This window comes from Typopeltis vanoorti, chromosome 9 (assembly GCF_054136105.1).
Source record: "Typopeltis vanoorti isolate ZY-2024b chromosome 9, IOZ_Tvanoo_1.0, whole genome shotgun sequence".
In the NCBI taxonomy this organism is placed as follows: Eukaryota; Metazoa; Arthropoda; class Arachnida; order Uropygi; family Thelyphonidae; genus Typopeltis; species Typopeltis vanoorti.
In genome coordinates, this window is record NC_143557.1 from 44,331,740 (window position 1) to 44,352,815 (window position 21,076).

The 21,076-nt window shown below is 34.6% G+C and overlaps 1 protein-coding gene across 1 annotated transcript in view; it reads left to right on the plus strand.

The window, feature by feature from the left end:
• nonC (serine/threonine-protein kinase Smg1) overlaps positions 1-13,657 on the plus strand; it is a 1,124,353-nt gene extending 1,110,696 nt beyond the window's left edge. The window contains exon 71 of the mRNA XM_090398044.1: positions 11,678-13,657. Coding sequence (XP_090254170.1) covers positions 11,678-11,755 — 78 coding nt within the window. The 3' untranslated portion in view covers positions 11,756-13,657. The remainder of the gene's footprint in view (positions 1-11,677) is intronic.
• Positions 13,658-21,076: the final 7,419 nt, after the last annotated feature.

The window sequence follows — 21,076 nt, forward strand, 5'->3', positions numbered from 1 at the left end:
TTTCTCTTCCCAAAGATGTGGTGCCTTGAAAGAGGAGCGCTTAAGTAACATTGAGGACATCCAACATGGTGTGACCACCGAAGTAGGTTCCAATTCAGGACTTCCATCATGCCCTTGAACACCTGTATGACAGATGTAAACATTGTGTGGAGTTGGAGGGAGATTATTTTGAATCTGTGTAATTGACAATTCCAAATATAGTTCCTTTTTTGATATAATATTAATTGTCTTATTCCTTAACACACACACTGTGTACTGCTCTCTTCTCTCCTTAAATGTATTCCATACATCCACATATTCCAGACCTCTCTTCCTACACATTTTTATTATCATCTCATTCATTATTACTTCTCTTCTCCTCCACTCTGCTTCACTCATTTTATCTAGCAAGCATTCCTCATCTTGCACTCTACTTTGCTCACCCTGAATCATTGAATCTCCATACAGGACACTCCAAACAAATTCATTCCTTTTTCTCACTGAGATCCCTTACTCTTTCTATTTCCAATCTCTCTCTTTCTCTCTCTCTCTCTCTCTCTCTCTCACTTCTACACTCTCTCAACTTTCTCCAATTTTCTCTCTTCTCCTGTCTCTCACATTCTCCTCTTTGTTCTCTCACACCTGCTCTCATTCTTTTTTCACATTAGTTTCACACTAACCTCGTTAGCCTTCTAATCTGTTAATTCTTCCTCCTCTACTCAGTCTTCATGCCTTCCTTTTCCTTTCTCAGCAGTTCTGTTTCTCTCTCCACTCACCTGCTTTCAACTGGCATTCACACACACAATTATGGTACCAGGTAAACAACTCCCTCTAACATACTACTGGTATCCACAAATCAGTATTCTCCCATTTCCAAAGCACTCTCTCTCTCTGCTGCTGAATCCTGAGATATGCCACATGAAATCAGTAACACTAAACTGGAATGCATGAACTTAGATAATAGATTAAGAGATTAGTAAGCTGAATAGATGATTGGCTGTTAAACGGGCATCAGCATGTTGTGCATAGGAGGCATTCCAGAAGAAAAAAGTCACAGGGATCTGTTTTAAGATCATTATTGCTTAACTTGCATGCTAATAATGTTGGAACAGGTTTAACTGGAGATGTGCAAAAGTTGTTTGCAATTATTGAAATTACAGAGAATTAGGAGTAGTGCTAATGTTGTGACCTTACAGAAGGATCTCAGTAGATTGTGAGTCCAGCAAATGAGTGGAACTGGCTTTCAGTGTTGCGAAGAGCAAAGTTTGAAATTTGGGATCTGTCACAGAATGGACTGCAGAGTCTACAGTTAATTAGTGGGAAAGTTTTTGAAGGAAGTGGAAGAAATGGGAGATCTAGGAGTTGTGGCAAACAGATACCTGAAGTGTAGGGGTCATTGCATTACATTGCTAGGATTGTGAGGACATAATTGGATTGTTGTGTCCTAACAGTGTGACACCTACACTTCAGGTCTCTCTCCATGTGTGAACTTAGCAATGTATTATAAAATAGACCCATTACCTTTTTATTAAGCAAAGAGATTATGGTTCAGTTCTGTATGACTGTATATGAATTGGTGTACACAGATCTGATTTCCTGGTTTTCATGGAACGAGGATATCTTGAATGGGAGGAGGGCAGTCAGAGGCGATTAACTGAGGTAACTGAATCATTTCAGGTATCTGAAATATAGTTATGAAGATGGAGTGAGGGAATGCCATTTGCAGAGATCTTGCATGGGAGGGGATATGATTGAGAGTATTTTAATTATGGTTAGTCAGCTTATTCCATTCTAGAAATTTTTACTTCAAGAATAACTTGCAATATTAAAGAATAAGATTCTTTGTAAGAATGAGATTTATGTATATTTTATATAGATATGATGTTAAATGGCTTTGGAATTTATAAAGTAATAGCATAGTTTTGAAATTATAATAAACAATTTATATATGATTATAAATAAAAGTTTTAGAAAGTATTATATATATATATACACACATACACACACACACACACACACACACACATTATGTGATAATTTCTATTTATCTGTATAATATATACATTCACGTATATACTGGACTTGAAAAATTTGTGCTTGCTCACGAATGAAGCAGATATTTCCCTAATCAAATGGGTATACTCCATCATTGTCACCTGATATATCACAATCATGTGTTTAATCCTGGATTTGGTCAGTTTATATGCTTACGTTAATGCTATGGCTAATTTTTACTCTGTATAATTACCAGTGTTGAAGCTGGTAGTTATACAGGGTATGTTAACTATTCTTATGTTAGTGTTTATCATTCCACGAAGAAAAACGTCATGCATTGTATAAATGATACAAAACCATTTATTATTATTTATTTTTTTATTAATGATACTATTTTTCACTGTTTTAACCTGTAACACTTGCCTTAAATCAATTTTATGGGGTAAAAAAAAACAATTTCTTCTCTGCTAATGTAAATAAATATTGAAAATAATCAGTATCATAAACATTCAATTAAAAAAAAAAACACCCTTAAGTTTTTTAAATAACGAAACCTGTGGTGCGATCATAATTAAAAGAAACACACATATTAACCACAGTGAAAATTATTTAATTGTAAATATTTCATCCTTAGTATCTTAGGACATCATCAGTACAGTAGTTTAAGCAATAATAGGAATAACATACAGTTAGGGCGCATGATTACAATAGAATCTCATTAAACATTCGTAACATGTTACAGAAGTTAAAAAATATATATATAAAAAAATTATTTAACACAATTTTGTATGACAATTTCCCATACTTTAGAAATAGTAAGAATGTCGTTGCGGTTTAAGTTTGGTCTGTGTAGTAGGGCTTCAGAACTTCCTTTGTATAAACGTTCACGTTTATATAAAGATCTAAATATGATATCTAAACAGTTTATATGCTTACATTAATGCTATGGCTAATTTTTACTCTGTATAATTACCAGTGTTGAAGCTGGTAATTATATTTGTGTGATCTTTCCAGAGCAAAATTCTGCTCCTCTGAAGAATCTTTAAACCAGGAATTAGAAGTAATCAAAAATATAGCCATTCTAAATGGATATAATCCTAAAACGATTAAAAAAAAGCATCAGTCACTTCTCCACACATCAAACTAGACAGGAAGAAGTCCATAGGATTCCCATACCTTACGTCAAAGGCATCTCCGAACGTCTTTCTAAAATTATGAAGAAATACAATTTTGCCACTACTTACAAACCTATCAACCAAATTTACAACTTGTTACCTTCTCCTAAGGACAAAAACTTTCACCTTTGATGTTGCCTGGCGTTTATGAGATTCCATGCTCATGCAAATTGTCTTACTTTGGACAGACAGGCAAGTCTGTTCAGAAACGCATCTCGGAACATCAAGACCACATTCATCTTTTTAAACTGCAGAAATCTGGCCTCTCTCAACACGGAATTAAAAATCCAAACCATAAGATCTATTGAGAAAAATCTAAACTTTTACATAGATCTTTATATAAACCTGAACAAAGAAAGTTCTGAAGCCCTACTACACAGACCAAACTTAAACCACAATGACGTTCTTACTATTCCTAAAGTATGGGAAATTGCCATACAAAATTGTGTTAAATATCATCATCATCATCATCAAATTCCTGCCATGTACCCTCAAGGGGTGTACATGTTATGACAGTACTACATGAAAAAATTACATCATTACTAACTTCCTATCTACAATTTTCCTCCAAATAAGTCTGTTACTTGTCAAGACTCCAACATTATCATCATCATCATCATCAATTTCCTGCCATGTACCCTCAAGGGGTGTACAGGATATGACAGTACTACATGAAAAAATTACATCATTACTAACTTCCTATCTACAATTTTCCTCCAAATCAGTCTGTTACTTTTCAAGACTCCAACATTATCAGATCTTATATTTCTATCGTCTAAGGCACTTTGTACCGTATCAATCCACCTATATCTTGGTCTTCCTCTGGGTCGTTTTCCTGCCAACCTGGCAGAGAACACTTGTTTTGCTAATCTTTCCTCTCCCATTCTATTTAAGTGACCATACCATCTGAGATTAGCTCTGCTAACGCATTCCTGGATGCTGACAATGTCAAGTTCTTTCCTAATATCCTCATTTTTAATATGATATTGCCATTGATGCCATCTGTTCATGCCTATAATCTTTCTCAGGACTCTCATATCTGCGGTCTCTAGTCTTTGGTCAAGTGTTTTACTTCTGACCCAGCTCTCAGATCCATAAGTTAAAACTGGTTTGAACACTGTCTTGTATACAGCTAATTTAGTGTTCCTACTAATTTCTCTATCTTATTCCATATGAATTTATTCAATTGACTTCCCACCATACCAGCTTTGCTGATTCTGTTGTCTATTTCTATATTTAATTTACCATCTTCAGTAAAAATCATGCCTAAGTAGCTGAAATGTTTTACTTGTTCCACAGGTTCTCCATTCACAACACAGTTGACATTTTCAATGATTCTGCCTATTTTCATTGTCTTTGTCTTTTTATTGCTGACCTTCATACCATATCTATTACAACAGCTATTCAATTTAGTCAGAGAATCTTGCAGACTTGTAGCGGATTTATTTAGAAGTATAACATCATCCGCATAAAGCAAAGAGCTGACATTAACATCTCCAATTTTGATATCAGGTTTAATACCACATTCCTTCATAATGTGATCCATATAGATAATGAATAACAGAGGGGATAATGTACATCCTTGTCTCACACCAGATTTAACATTAAACCATCTTCCTGTACTTCCTTCAATTCTAACTGCTGACTCACAACTCAAATAAAGACTAAGTATTGCTTGATATAATGCCCCATTGACACCATATAACTGCAGCGTATTGAATAGCTTCTCTCTTGGCACCTTGTCATATGCCTTTTCCAAATCGACAAAACTTAAATACAGATCTTTGTTATATTCCCATGCTTTCTCGACTATTTGTCGTAAAGTGAAGATCTGATCCTGACAGCCTCTATTTGGCCTGAATCCAGCTTGTTCTTCACCAAGCTTTTCTTCCACAATTCTTCTCAACCGTTTCTCAAGTATACTTGCATAGATCTTGCCAGGAACACTCAGTAGGGAAATACCTCTGTAATTCTCACATTCAGTTTTATTTCCCTTTTTATATATGGGTACTATGAGAGCTCTACTCCAATCATTGGGAATTCGTCCCTCTGTCCAGGCTTTCTGAACTATGCAGTGCAGCCACTGTAAGACTCTTATACCACCATACTTCAGCATTTCTGGTCGAATATCATCTACTCCTGCTGCCTTTCCACATTTCAAGCCTTTGATGGCTTTTTCTACTTCAAGTATGGATATGTATTCCTGATTGCATGCCTGGTCAGTGTTTTTTATCACTATGCTGTCATCACTGCTTGTTTCATTTAGCAGTTTTTCAAAGTAATTACTCCATACTTCAAGGATATCTTTTTCTCCTGTTTTCATGTCACCTCTATCATCTCTAATTCCTTTTACAGCACTCTTTCCTCCATTCCTAAGCTTCTTCAACAACCTCCAGAATATTTTGCCACCTTCTTGATATTTATTTTCTATATTCTTGCCAAAGTCCTCCCATGACTTTTGTTTAGCTAGTTTTACACACTGTTTAGCTTTCTTACATTTGTCTCTGTATTCTGTAAGACTAAAAGTTGACTTATTTGCCAGGACCTTTTGATATGCTTTCTTCTTTTCCTTCACTGCCTCTTTAACTTCCTGTGTCCATCAGGGAGTTCTGATTTTTTTATCCTTGCAGACAACCTCACCACGTGCCTCTCTGGCAGAATCAGTCAATGTTTTCTTCAGAGTTTGCCACTGAATCTCCAAGGTTTGATTCCTGTTCTCAAACTCTTTCATTTTCTTTTCAATAATCTTTCTGTATTTTAGTCTACAGTTCACATCTGAGAGCTGCTCAACTTTTATTTGCTTTAAAACTTTCTTACATGTTATTCTTTTCAATATGAAATTCAATTTTATCCTGCTCAAGACTAAATAGTGATCACTTCCAATTTCAAATCCTCTGTACACTCTAGTGTCCTGCACCAGGGAGAAAACATCACTATCAACAATAACATAGTCAATGAGACTTTTCTTATTCCTAGCCTCTTCTCTCCATGTGAATTTGTGCACATTTTTATGTTGGAACATTGTGTTAGTAATAACCAGTCCGTGTCCTGAGCAGAAATCCAACAGATATTTGCCATTATTATTAGCTTTGCTCTTTTCTCCAAATTTTCCCAAAATATTTTTGTATGTCTCACAATCATTTCCTACTCTACTATTTAGATCCCCAACAAGGACCAACTTTTCCTTTTTCATTGTGTCAGTTGCTTTTTCTAAAGCCTCAAAAAATTCCTCCACTTCTACCTTAGTAGAACCTTCTGTGGGACCATAGGCACAAATAAGTCTCATTGTCCAGTTCCCCATTCTCATATTTGCCCACATTACTCTACTTGAGACTGACTGCCATTCAAGAAGATTAGCCTCGTATTTTGTGTTGAATACTATGGCTACTCCTTCTTTTCCTTGATTGTTATTGCCTGAATATAACATTTTGTATTTATTGCTCAGAAAGATCTCACCAGTTTTGGTCTTTTTTGTTTCAGTCACCCCTATTATGTCGATCTGGTACTTATCTAATTCCTCAGCTAGCTCCATTTCTTTGCCATTCAGGCTTCTTACGTTGATAGTACCGATCTTTAACTCTGGTGATGTTGAGTTGGGGTTTGTTTTCAGATTTGTTCCAGTAGCTGACTTTTCGCTGTTCGCCCTGGTTCCCTGGCGAAAACAACGGGGGCCTTGTTTAACCGGGCGACGCCCCAGCCGGCATGAAATTTTGTCATGTTGTACCATCATTTTTTATTTTGGTTTAACCAATAAGAATACAATTTGGTCGGCTAAATCCCAAATTGCCAGCCCATCCTCGTTCGTTCAGTATCAAAGTAGATACCCAACAGGGTGCACCACGAGAAGGTGAGGATTGGACATTAGGTCAGAAGCCCTGGTCGGTTCTCCGCATTCCTTTAAAGGCTATGTGGAGGTCTCCTCTCAGTTATACAGCTTTGACTCTTAAGCACCCCTGTGTTAAATATTTATTTTTTTTTTTTTTTTTTTTTACTTCTGTAACATGTTACGCACATTTAATGAGATTCTATTGTAATCATGCACCCTATAACTGTATGTTATTCCTATTATTGTTTTAAACTACTGTACTGATGATGGATGAAATATTTACAATTAAATAATTTTCACTGTGGTTAATACATGCGTTTCTTTTAATTACCCTTAAGTTTACACCCTATGTTAGCGCATTTCTGAATTCGGATTGGCTCTGAAACAATGTTAGAGAGACAGGGCCAATGATGTCTTATGGCAGCAACTCAGAAAACAATCAAAGTCATTTAGGGTAGAATGAATATAAGGAAATATTTTGGGAAAATAAATACTTCTTTCTTAGCTTTCCAAGGTTTAATAACCACTGTTAATAGTCATATTCTGCATTTTCCAACATTGGATAAGAAATAAGCTAATTACTGCTCTCTGCTGTATTATCTATTTTATGTTGCTTTATTGCAATAAATTGGTTACCTTGCAGTACAACTAAGAGCTCTCCAAAGATTAAATGCTATGAGCCTATTCTCTCCTCTCATTGGTCATATTTCATTTTGAAAAAATTAGTAGTGAAATCAACAAAATAGGCATGTGCAATGACCATCATTTTTCAATAGATGCAGTAAGGTAAACATATAAAAAAATTAAAACATGAAACAGAATTGGCATTATGTACACGAAGTTGATATTGAACTGGACTATCCTTTCCTTTAGCATTACATGGTGATCAGCATTCATTTCAGACAAATTATGGAGACTACAACTGTGTTAGAATTACATTCATACAATTCACAATTGAAAAGCAGAACACACTTCCTTTTCTAGATACACTTTTCACATGTCTTCCTTCTGGCAGTCTTTCCTTCACTGTTTACCAGAAACTTACACTTACTGGCCAATATATAAACTCCTACCACAATCCAACACAAAAACTAGGTGTCATTAACATCATTAACACACTAAACAACAGGGCTTTGAAGATTTGCTCTAATGAACAAGCAATTAAAGATGAATTAAAAGTTATCAGCAATACCTTCCTAAAAAAGTCAACAAAATTCTTCACTTATAAACGACCTCACTTATAAACAAAAATAAACTAGACTACAATAAAACTGTAACCATTCAATACATTAAAGGGATATCAGACAAAATAAACAGAATACTACAGAAATACAACCCTAAAGCCACCTTTAAACCTCCTGCAAAATTAAAGAACTTACTCATTTCATCCAAGGATCCAGTTCCTCCGCTGGCCCACCTGGAGTATACCGTATTCATTACACCTGTAATTTGCCCTATATGGGGGAAACAAGACACACAATTCCTATCAGGAAAAAAGGAACATAAACTGCACATTAAATTTAATAACTATGGTAAAGCTGGCCTTTCTGATCATGCCCTGAATACTTTACATAGAATTGACTGGAAAAGCATCTGTTGTTTACTCACACCAAAATGTGGTATGAACTTAAATTTAAGGAGGCTTGTGAAATTCTTATCAACCACTCTAATCTTAACAATAACGGTGCTCTAAAAATCCCAAGAATATGAAAGGCACATATTCTACCCGCATAACCCTTCTCCCTAAGAGTTAATTATAAACAGAACTATAGGTAATTCAGGATCTTAAATATAATATAACAATTCTCAAGTTAAATTAGGACATCACTTTTGCTGTAATAAAACTATCTATGTGAAAACATTTTTTCTCTGATGTTGTTATAAACGGAATATAGCTTTATACAAGTAAACATATAAAACTGGGTTTAATTGGTCGGAGATATGTACAGAGATATATAGCCTACTAGTTTTGCCGACTTTACTGTTGGCTTTGTCTGGGCACACAAAAAGCAACAAAAATAGCCTAAAACAGAAACAAGCTAAAGTATCAGGTTAAAACATAACCGAATGCTAAATATTATCAAAATTCAAATGAAATGTTACATCAGACGCATGGAGCGTGTATGTTAGCAGTCATTGTTATACAGGTGCATTCTGTAATTGGCTGCAAAGTTGAACTCCGATGTGTTGAGTGATTTTATGAGTGGTTTCCAGATGTCACCAGTGACCATTTTTTTGGTTTCTGTTAAGGCTGCCTCTTGAATAGATCACTACTGCAGCTTCTTTGGTGTTACGGGTATGAAAGTCTTCTTCTAAGTACAGCATAGTACTTTTATCCCATTCAGTTGTGATTGGTATTAGAAAAATGGAGAGCTAAACCGGAATTGTCTTCTCTGTTGTTGATGACGTCCCCGATGTGTTCTTTTTTTTCTTATATCTAAACTTCTAGATGTTTGTTATATGTAATTTAAACTGCAAGAGCAGGGGTTGTTGTATACTCCAGAATGTTTATAGAAAGTTGTATCTTATTTATCAATTTTTTCGGATAACCATTGTTTGTTAAAGTTTTGAAGATGAGATCTAATTCTTCTTTTAAAACTTTGTCATCTCTTATGATACAAACTGCACTGTTTTTCATCATATGTATAGTACTCAACTTTTATGAAATATGGTGCGATGAAGAAAAATGCAGGTAATGGCCAGTGTGGGTCGGCTTGCAGTAAAACTTTAAATCAATATTGCCACCTGTTTGTTTGCTTTGTTATTAATGTGTCTAGAAATGCTAATTTTCTTTCCCTTTTGAGTTCTAAGATAAACTTGGTTTTTCGATGAAACGAGTTTATTGTAGTTAGGAAATCAGATAGATCTGTTTCACTATGTTTGCATATGATGAAAATGTCATCAACGTATCTCCACCATACTGATGGTTTTGGATCCATATGTGACAAGATGTCTTTTTCGTAAACTTTTCCATAAATAAGTCTGCACATGGAGGAGATAGAGGACTACCCATCACAAGACCTGATAGTTGTTTATAAAATTTTCCATTCCATTTGAAGTAATTTGAGTTTGAATTCAACATCCCCAGCTCTTGCAGTTTGAATTACATACGACAAACATCTAGAAGTTTAGAGGTAAAAAAAAAAAAAAAAGAACACATCGGGGAACAACAACAACTGAGAAGACAATTCCGGTTTAGCTCTCCATTTTTCTAATACCAATCACAACATTGAATGGGATAAAAGTACTATGCTGTACTTAGAAGAAGACTTTCATACCCGTAACATCAAAGAAGCTGCAGTAGTGATCCATTCAAGAGACAGCTTTAACAGAAACCAAGGAATGGGCCTTGGTGACATCTGGAAAACACTCGTAAGATCACTCAACACATCGGAGTTCAACTTTGCAGCCAATTACAGAACGCATCTGATGTAACGTTTCATTTGAATTTTGATTTTGATAATATTTAATATTCTGTTATGTCTTAACCTGACACTTTAGCTCAGGGGTCGGCAACCTTTTCAGACTTGCAGGCCACATTCAACTTTTATTTTTAATAATCGGGGTGAACGCTTTTAATTAAGAGAAAATAATGAGTTAAAATACTTAAGTTATCAATTTTTATTATATCAATCTTGAAATATACAGAAATATTTAAAGTACGAAATATGAAACAAGCATGAAAATAAAACTCAATGAAAAATTATTATCGCATAAAAGCAAAGTAATATAGTTTGTGCATCACAATATGTGTCTCCCTGCTTAATATGACTTTTGTGATTGTTTTCCCTTACCCAAGTTATCTATATCCACTTTATAACCTGAGGTGCAAATTTGAATCGAAGCATTCAAATGTTCATCAGTCATTCGAAAAGAAAATTTATTTTTTCCAAAACTCATGGCAGAAAATGCTTGTTCGCAATGCAACTACCATCTTCTTTGCAAAACTGATTAATTCATCATACCGAATACATCACTGAATAATTCAACATACGGGCCACATTGCCCTGTAAGTATGGTCAACATTTTATGGGTCGCCGGTTGCCGACCCCTGCTTTAGCTCATTTCTGTTTTAAGCTGTTTTTGTTACCTTTTGTGTGCCCAGACGAAGCCAACAGTAAAGTCAGTGAAACTAGTAGGCTATATCTCTGTACGTATCTCCGACCAATTAAACGCAATTTTATATATTTACTTGTATAATATTCAATGATCGAAAATAACATTATCAAGAATATAGCTTTGATATAGTTATTTTTTTTTTTTCCCCACTAGTGATCAGACCAGTAGATAAGTATTGATCAAATCATTGTCTCTTTAGCATACTATGTGAAATGTAATATAGCTTGTCTCTATGTATGTGTATACTCCAGGTGATGACCGTAATATAAATGTCAAAATGACGGTAAATTAAAATAATTATTTCTAACAGTCCATAATTTGTGGAGAGTCCATAACTCTCCATAATTTGTGAAATGAATTAAACTGGACTAAATTATTAGTTGAGCAAACAAGCATATTTTTCAAGCCCTGTGTCCTCTGTATTTTTACATATATATGGTTTTATATACACACACTCATTATATGTATATATAATATATAAACATACATAGGTAGCACTACTGGTCATGAGCAATGATGCTGGTAGCTGCAAACCTGCAGCTACATGTGCATACATACTAATAAATATATTCTCATTTTGTAGGTTGATTTTGTAATTAAGGAGGCAACAAATCTTGAAAACTTGGCAGTATTGTATGAGGGGTGGACACCCTGGGTATGAAGTCTTCAAAATGCCTCCTGCGAGAGGCTGCAGCTTTAATCTACCCATTGAGTGGATGGCTTGCTCGACATAACAGCTACGCAGATGGGCAGACACATCTGTATGCCATCATTCCCTGATGATTGAGGGTGCTCGTTATCGTCATTTTGTCTTGCCACCACTCGCCTATCATCTACAGAAGAGCACACTGGTGCAGGCGCATCTGCACAACACAAGCAACCCTCCTGCGCCCCACCCTCACTCCAAGTGTTGAGGGTAGCCATGGCAGAAATGGGGGGTAAAGTGTGAACACCACACACTGCAACCACTTGTTATTCAAGATGAGGCTCTTGAAAGGATGAATATCTCCAGTCCTGACATTTTTTTTAATTTATGAGGTTAATTTTTTTTATTATTATTTTAAAAATACATAATTTTTACTTGCATGTCAGAAAATGAAAATATATACATGCCTTTGAGGTATTAATGGTGTGCCTAAGAGATGATATAGTGGCAATTTTTTTATATGATTATTTCCTGTGAACAAACTTTTGGAGCCTCGTCTTATTTCTCTCTCTCTTTTTTTTTTTTTTTTCTTCTTTCTTTTGTTTTTTTCTTTTTTTTTTTCATGTCATCTAAATGTACTTATTTTTCTCATCAATGATGTATACATTATACCTCTTAAATTTGTTGTGCTATGTAAAACTTATTTTGCAATAACCAAATTAGCATGAAAATGATTGTTTGGTATTTTTTATGTTAACTTACAAAATTGCTCTATTGTCTTTTATCTAATTCTTATTTCATAAGATTTTTATTTCATTATGTAAAATACAAGGTATTAAATTGTCAGGAGAGAAAATAAAGATTGTGTTAGTTGTTTATTTCACTGTTAGAGTGGAGTGAAAATCAGTTGCGGGAAACATTTCTTCCGACTAGCAGAATTGAACAAGTTGCAAGAAGTGCAATAATTGCAAGCAGAAGTATAAGTACTCTCACTAGTTAAGAGATAAAATCTTTAAATATGACTTAAACTAGTTGAATATAGTTTAAGTCTTGGTGAAGTATAAGATCTACTGCATATTAGAAAAATATTTCAGAGCTCACATAAAGGCTTAAGTCAGTCAGTTTAAAATACAATATCATGATGAATGGTATATCTTAAACTTGTCTACATTAAATAAACCATGAATCACAGATTGTCTAAAAATATTTGTATATTCTAATTGCATATGCACAACCCACACACACACACACACAGAAACAGACACACACACACACACAATTTGCATACTATAGAGAAAGAAGGATATCTAACAAAATCGACATGCCTTAGCTAACTTGATATGTTTAAATTACATTATAAATGCATTATAAATTACAATAAATTAAATTACATTATAAATACAATTACATTTTTTTTTTAAAAAATGGGAGGGAAAGGGGGAGTAAAACTGAAAAATACAGATTTTTATTTCCTGTATATGAAGTATCAGTTAATTTTGAAGCTTATGATTCATTTCACTTTTTAACACCTTACTTAAATTATATCTGTAATGAATACAGAATTATTTCATACTTTCTAAATGCTTTTAAATCCTACCCTTATTGCTGTATTCAGTTTGCTGTTATTGTGTTCTATTTCATCTTTAATTCTTGTTTGTATCTGTAGGAATTGTGACTGTATGGTATTGAAAATATTTAAAGAATGGTTTTAAAGAAATTATATATGTTGCTGAAAGAAATACTAAGTAAGAAAATTATCTGAGATTGTATTGGCTTAATTTGAAAGTATTTATAGAGAATGCATTGGAATGTTTAAAAAAATCATTGGGTCCTTTTTATGCTTTTTTCTCCCTGTAATTACTAAAAACATTATTTATGTATTTCCAGCTGTTGCAATAAATTTTAATGTCAAAAATTACTTGAAACTTTTATACAGCCTTCCAAAATAACCAGTATAACACATACATATTCAGTCCAGTTTTTTGCTGTTGATAACAAGGAAATGTTAATATTCTTAAATATTTGAATATTAATAATGTTAACTTAGATATCTTGTACTATACAAGCATAATGTTTGTGCACAGAGATATCTGTATAGGTTGTTAGTGTAGTGCATAGACAGGTTTGTAGGTATGAACATATTAGAATGAAAGCATGATCTATGCTAGAGAGAACTTGAGGAAATAGCTTGGTATCATTAAATGTTTGGATAATAGACTAGAAATTTGAATAAAAGGAAAGGCTTGCGGATGGATGAACAAATGCAGATTGTAGAAAACAAATGGAAGAATGAAATGGAAGGGTTATATTGACAGTTTAATGGAAATGAAGCAGCATGGAGGAATGAAATTAAGCAGTATATGCAATATATATATATATATATACACACACACAAAAACACAAGGTAAAAGTATTATTTATTAAATATACTGCCATATGTTTCAGTCGGAAATTAACAGACCCATTGTCAGTGAGTTAAAAAACAGTTGTTACAAGGTAGAATTTATTATTTATAAGGTAAAAGTATAAATAATACTTTTACCTTGTGCTTTCGTGTATATATTGTATAGGACTATGGCACAAGTTTCTCTTAAAACTAGAAATTAAGCAATGTTGTAATGACTCCAGTTGTTCATCACTGTCTAATAAGAATATGGGGATACAGTCTAAAACTAAAGTGCAAAATCAAAAACGATTAGACTAAAAGCCTAAATTCATAGGAAGGGTATCCTTGATTATTCTATGGAAGGTCTTATTGCAGCAAACCTTTCCATATGTTGGGAAGATTCATACGTTCATATTTATTTAGTTTAGGTCATTTTTTAAGAGCAGTTGTCAAATCTTCCTGTATGTCTATTAATAGGCCAACATTCAGATGCTAGAAAGTTGGAATACATCTCAAACTGAAAGGAGAAACAGCTGATTTTTTTATCCTGGCATTAGTAAGGTGGGGTGTCACAGTTATAGTCAATTTAAAATCTTTGGGGTTTGTGACACCCAGTGGCGGCCAGTAAAATTTTAAGTGGGGGTGCTGCCTATACAAAATAATAAATCTGTAGATTTATTTATTAATAAATTGTTTACTAATTAGGAAAAAATGATTTTTTTTTTTTTTAATTTTGTATAGGCAGCACCCCCACTTAAAAGTTCAGCAGCCGCCACTGGTGACACCCCATCTTACTAATACCAGGTTAAGGGAGCAGAATTTCTTTTGTGACTATGATATAATAACTTTCTAGCTATCCTTTAATTTCATTCCTGTATGCTGTACTTCATTTCTGTTAAACTATCAAAGCACTAACCTGGACCTAGAGATATACTTGAAACAGATGGTATAAAGGAGTCAGAGTGGTTAAAGAAGCATGAAATTTATCAGTTTGAGAAGGAAGCAGTGTAAGAGCAAAGAAGAAGCAAGTGGTGTATGAATGTTGAGGATTAAAGAAGTGTCAGTAATGAAACTGCAACAGAGAATACTGAGATAATGAATGAGGACAGTAATTAATTGTGTGCAAGATGTACTAGTAAAGTAGGTTTAGTATGTGATTTAATGATTTTGAAATGTGCAGGGTGAGACTTTGTACAAAATGCATGTTTTGAGGTATGATTGAGAGCATTATGCCACCTATAAAGTAGATGCAGATGTGGACATTGTGACAGTAATGATGCATATAAATGAAGTGAAAGGCACAAATTACGGAGCAGGAGAAATGCTAGGATTTTTGCCAAATTTTATCATCTTAAGGAGAAGAGAGTAAATTATGCATGGAGTGATAGCCTGAATGTGTAGGAAGAGAAAAGCTTGGAGTATGTAGATGTTCGGTTTGTATTTGAATAAGCACAGATGTTTTTTTTTTGTTTTTTTTGCACTGAAGTGAATGTAAATAAAATAGTGGATAAGAATCTAAAATTTAGAGGACACATTGCCAAAATAGTCAGGGCAACACAACTAATTCTGGCAGAAACATGGACACTGACTTGTAGAAGTAAGGAGATTCTGGTTCCATTTTGTAAGACCTTGATCAGGCCACATATGGACTACTGTGCACATATTTGGTCACCTAGTTTTGAAAAGGATGAAGAGATATTGGAAAGGGTCCAGAGGCACTTGACCTAGGTAGTTTCTGGTCTCTGGAATGTTGGGCATGAAGAAAGGTTGAGAAGATGAAATTTACAGTCTATTTGATAGGAGGAAGAGCAATGTGATAAAGACGTACTTTCTTGTACGTCTTTATCACATTGCTCTTCCTCCTATGTAAGGAGTGTAAGAAGCAGGTTGTTTGCGTGGAGAGTTGCGAATGATTGGAATGCATTGCCTGAGAGTGTGGTGTGTGTGCAGATAATTTGAATGTATGGAAGGCATAATATGATAAGCTGGATTACAAAGGGACCTCTCATGTTGAGGCTTTGATTCCATAGAGGTCTACAGATAACAAGAATAATACTGAAAAAGAGATAACATTGTCACAAGTGAAAATAGAGATGGCCTTGGATGGTGATTATAACTCTAAAGAAAGACAGACTGATGAGCATGTTTCAGTATTCACTTGAAACTTTAGAGAGCAACAGTCGATTTAATATTCATATACACAAATCCCAAGAGCATTAATAATAAGAGTAAATAAGTTTAAAATACTTTTAAAATTGAGGTATAAGTGTTTCTTTAATGCAATTAATCACAAGTGAATATTTATAAGTATATAATTTTAAAACCTACATAGAATTAATTTTTAAAAAATAGAGAATTAAGTAAGGCATCTGTTTGACAAAGTGAAGCCTGCGGCCAGAAAATGAGATGAGCATATCTCCAGAGTACAGGTCAATTCAGAAAGGCTTTATAAGATTATTAAAATTTATATATATATTAAAAAAAAAAAAAAAAAAAGAAAAGAAAAGAAAAGCCATTGTGGCTTTTCTTCAAGTGAAACATACAAGCTACTGGCTTGTATGTTTCACTTGATGACATAATCTGTATATAAGGCAGGGTTTCCCAATTTGTGTTCCCTGGAAAGTGAATAAGTATTCCATGATGTCAGTGACCAAGCCGTGTATTTTTAAACATGGAAGTAATTTGGGAAAGGGAATACCGCTGTTTATGACCAGTCATAAAAATTGTCTGCAAGCCGATTGCAACAGTGGGCAGACGACAACAACAATGAGAACAGAGGATATGTTCTCAAAACTGAACGAAATAACATCTGTGTTGCAAATGTCAGTGACCAATCAGCAAGGAAGTATGAAGAAAATTTTTCCACTGAAATTGAAGATCAAGGTAGTCTGTATCCGGTTCTCAAATCTAGTAATACTGAATACTTTTTTCTCAAGTTCGTATTGTACGGTGAAAGTACTTGTTTCAAAACCATAGTGCCGTGATTTTTTAAAAGTAATAGGCCTACAGATTTAAATTTTAATATGAATAAGAGACAAGGAACTTTGTTTAATTTTGGTATTAAGAAATCTCTTATTGAAGGTGTTTGTGATGCAACAGATAGTAATTCATCCACCTCCAGCCTACAAAGCGATCTCCAGGATGTACAAAAGAAGGGGAAAGCTACCAGCACACAGGAGAGAAAAGGTTTGCATTCACTCGTAAGTACTTATAATAATATTATAAATCTTTGGTGATCAGAATGGGATATGTCAATGAAAATCAGCACAAATTAATTTAATGATGTTGGCCTGAGGAAACTAAAATATGCTACAAGATTTTATTAGTGCATGATTGATAACTGATTTAAATGTAATTTTATATTTGTCAACATGTCACGCTGTATACATAAGTGTACTAATACTCTTTATGATCATGCCATAATTAATTATTAATATATTACAAAATAACCCAGGTGTTCCATGAAAATTTTGGGATTTGTGAAGTGTTCTGTCTTAGGAAAAATCTGGGAAACGGTGATATAAGACATGCTCTGCAAATCCACATTTTATATGATAGTGACATCACATATGATCCATGTGGTTTTCCCAGAATATTTTCTACAGAATGACAAATCGGTCCATAATAATTAGACTGGAGTCTATGGGATGAATTCCTTGACAGATTCATACCAGAGAAATGGAAGGAGCTAAAAATTGGCTTTGTTCTGTATATGAAAAAATGAATGAATGCATCTTTTAAAAAGAGAAAAAGGAGTGTAATATTACACTCCTTTTTCTCTTTTTAGCTTCTTTAAAATTCAAAATATCATCTTTGAGAAGCCTTTCACAATAAGGGATGATTATACAATGAACGTTCATTAACACTCTTTGATTGTAGTATAGTATGCCCACACATGATCAAAATTCCTACACAATGCAAGAAAAATCAAGCTTTGATTTTAAATCAAGTTTAGTCAGCAATTAACAAAAATTTTGTTTCCAGCTAACACATATTAATGGTTGTATAGATCTGTTATTCAGTTTTTTAACTAACTTTTTGGATGTTCATAATGCCAACAAATGAACTTGGGTTTTTTTTTGTAATGTCTTATAGTTTGTGCTTTAAACAGTTAGTTATCTTTATCCCTGAAGATGTTAGTCTGACGACTAACGAAACTTGTCGGGTTTGTTTTTTAGTACTTTAGTTTAAAAAACCGTCTTTTTTAATAAAAATGTGGTCACAAAACCAAAATAATTCTATTTGGGTTTTGTTTGGGATATCTTCCTATTTTTATTGAAACTTTGCGTTACGAGTAATACTCTCTGTTGTCAAAAACTTACATGATGATGTTAGTTTTTGCCTTTCTTGTAACATGAAGGTCATTGAAAAGGGACTTTTCTATGTACATACCTTTCATGATCAACAAGCAGTTGATCATGTATGTACATGGACTCTTAATAATGATTTGAAGTTTCCAGCAAAAGAAAGTCTTGGTTTACACTTTTGCCAAAAATGCAACCATGGATGGAACAAGCTGTTATCCCATTGTTAGGACTCATATTTGAGAGATTGCATACATTCATCAACTAAGAGAAAAATGCAGGTTAGGACTAAATATCCTCTGCCCTCTTTCCTCTACAGAATGGGGTGTGCTGATTGATGTTCCTTGGTTTGCCTATACTATCGTACACTTGTGACCCATAATCAGGCAAAACTTTATTATGAGTCACAAGAACTTAGGTTACAACTTATCCATTATCAGTGTATAAAAGTAGCTACTGATGCATTTTGTTCATTGCCTATTCAGAGCTTTTATGTAGAAGGCAATTGAACCTGCCATTTCTTTCTTTGACAAAAGTAGTTTTGCTTAACTATACCCTAAAAGTAAAATCTTTGCCTAACAATGCCGTGTTGAGTAGTATTTTTTCCCGAATTACATTGAGAAGGGTAGAATCTCACACACTTGAAACTGCTAATCTCTCTTTTGTTATGTGTGTGAAAGAAAGAATACAAGCTCTCAGCATTAATTTAGACATTACCTGCATTGAGTATGATAATGTTTCCCTATGGGAAGTTTGCACTGCATCATGCAGCCTCTCACTGTGCTGTCAGAGTACTCTGATTTCTCACCTGTCTATACCCACACTTCGCAATCCTAGTGTTGAATTGTGATAGATTATGAAATGAAGGTTTCCCATCTTATCACAGTTCGACATGGGTTTCCCAATAAATAGGAAAGTAAGCACATATGTTTGCCTCTGGGTAAAATAGGAATGCCATACACATATATATATATATATATATATATATACAGGGTGTTCGGGATAAATTTGACATATTTATAATTAATTATATTTTTCCGTAAGTTACATGTATTAACACACACTTCTCTTCATTTAAAAGTTTGGACCCTTCTTCATTCATATACAAGATGTCAGAAAGGATGGATAGCTGGAACCCACCTGAATCATGGAAGAGAATAACTTGTATCATGATGATTCGTGCCCGCCATCAAAATAAGGATATTACGACTGCTGCCCAATGCTCCCTGAATACAGTAAAAACAATCAGGCATGAACTAGAGACTTGCAATGGTGACTACGAGGATGTAGCAAGAAGAAAGATCCCTAGCAGACGATCTGATTGCGTTCGTACAGCAGAATTCCTCGCAAATCTGCAGGAACAGGTGTTGAAGAACCCTGGCATTGGAATTCGGGCTTTGTTCGTGGAGTTGCTAACTGTAGTCAAGCCCTGGATAACAAGGGTAGCCAATGGTAGGCCGTATGTATGGCAGCAGGATTCGGCCCCTTGCCACACCTCTGGGAAAAGTCAAAAATGGTTGTCTGAAAATTTCTACGACTTCACCAGTCCAAATGTTTGGCCTCCAAACTCCCCAGACCTTAACCCCATGGATTATTTTGTATGGGGCGCAGTTGAAAAAGACACCAATCGCACTTCCAGTAATACAAAAGCCCAGTTAATGGATAAAATTAAAACAGTTTTTGCGGCCCTTCCCAGGGAGACTGTAGCATCAGCTTGTTCGAGGTTCCGAAGCAGAATTGAAGCTGTGATCGATGCTAATGGTGGTTATTTTGAGTAAATCTTGTTGATAGTATTGTAATTAACTCTGCCTGTAATGTTTTTTTGTCAATTCATTAAATTTAATAGATACAAAGAAGATTTTCTTTTTCCTTACGAAACTGTCAAATTTATCCCGAACACCCTGTATATACCAAATATTTCATACTAAGACAAATGTTGTGTTTTGGCATAGAAATTGAAATGTACATTATAATTTAAAGCAGAACTGAAGAAGTGTTTAGTTTAAGAAATGTGAGACTTAATCAGTTTGTTATAGAGTCAAATAAAGGGATTTATTTAAGGTTTTTATTTAATTAGAGTATCCCATTCTATGTATTGTGTGAAAGCAAGTTGAGTGTAAGCTATAATCCAAAGGTCACACTTTAGCCGTCCAGTACAACGTATGGCCTAAGGGAAGGAGAATTTATTAGAAAAGCGAAGATAGAACTCTTTCTCGGAAGAACGCCACGCGCAAGTGAATGAATGTCGTGCCGTAAACGACGTAGCTAAGCGCGAGAATCTCCGAGAAAGAGAGGGAAAATATAAGGGTCAAGCTTCCCCCACACGAGGCTTTTTTTTTTTTTTTGGTTCCTGCGCTCTTGGACGTTGGCTCTCCGTCTCCGCCAAACGGGATGATTCCGGGTTGGCCATAGAAGTGATCATGAAAGGCTTATCGAGGTTCGCGAGGCAAGGCTAGCTATCTCTTCATAATAGATTAGCTAAGCTGTATTGTGTGACCAACGATACAGATGTGTTCTTGCGGTTCCAGAGAGAGACCAGAGCGGCACACTGCCTTATCGTCCTGGAGAACCTTATCGTGCTACTATCGTATGTGACCCGAAGAACGGTAACCCACAACGGTGCCTTGATGTCCAGACAAGGCTGAA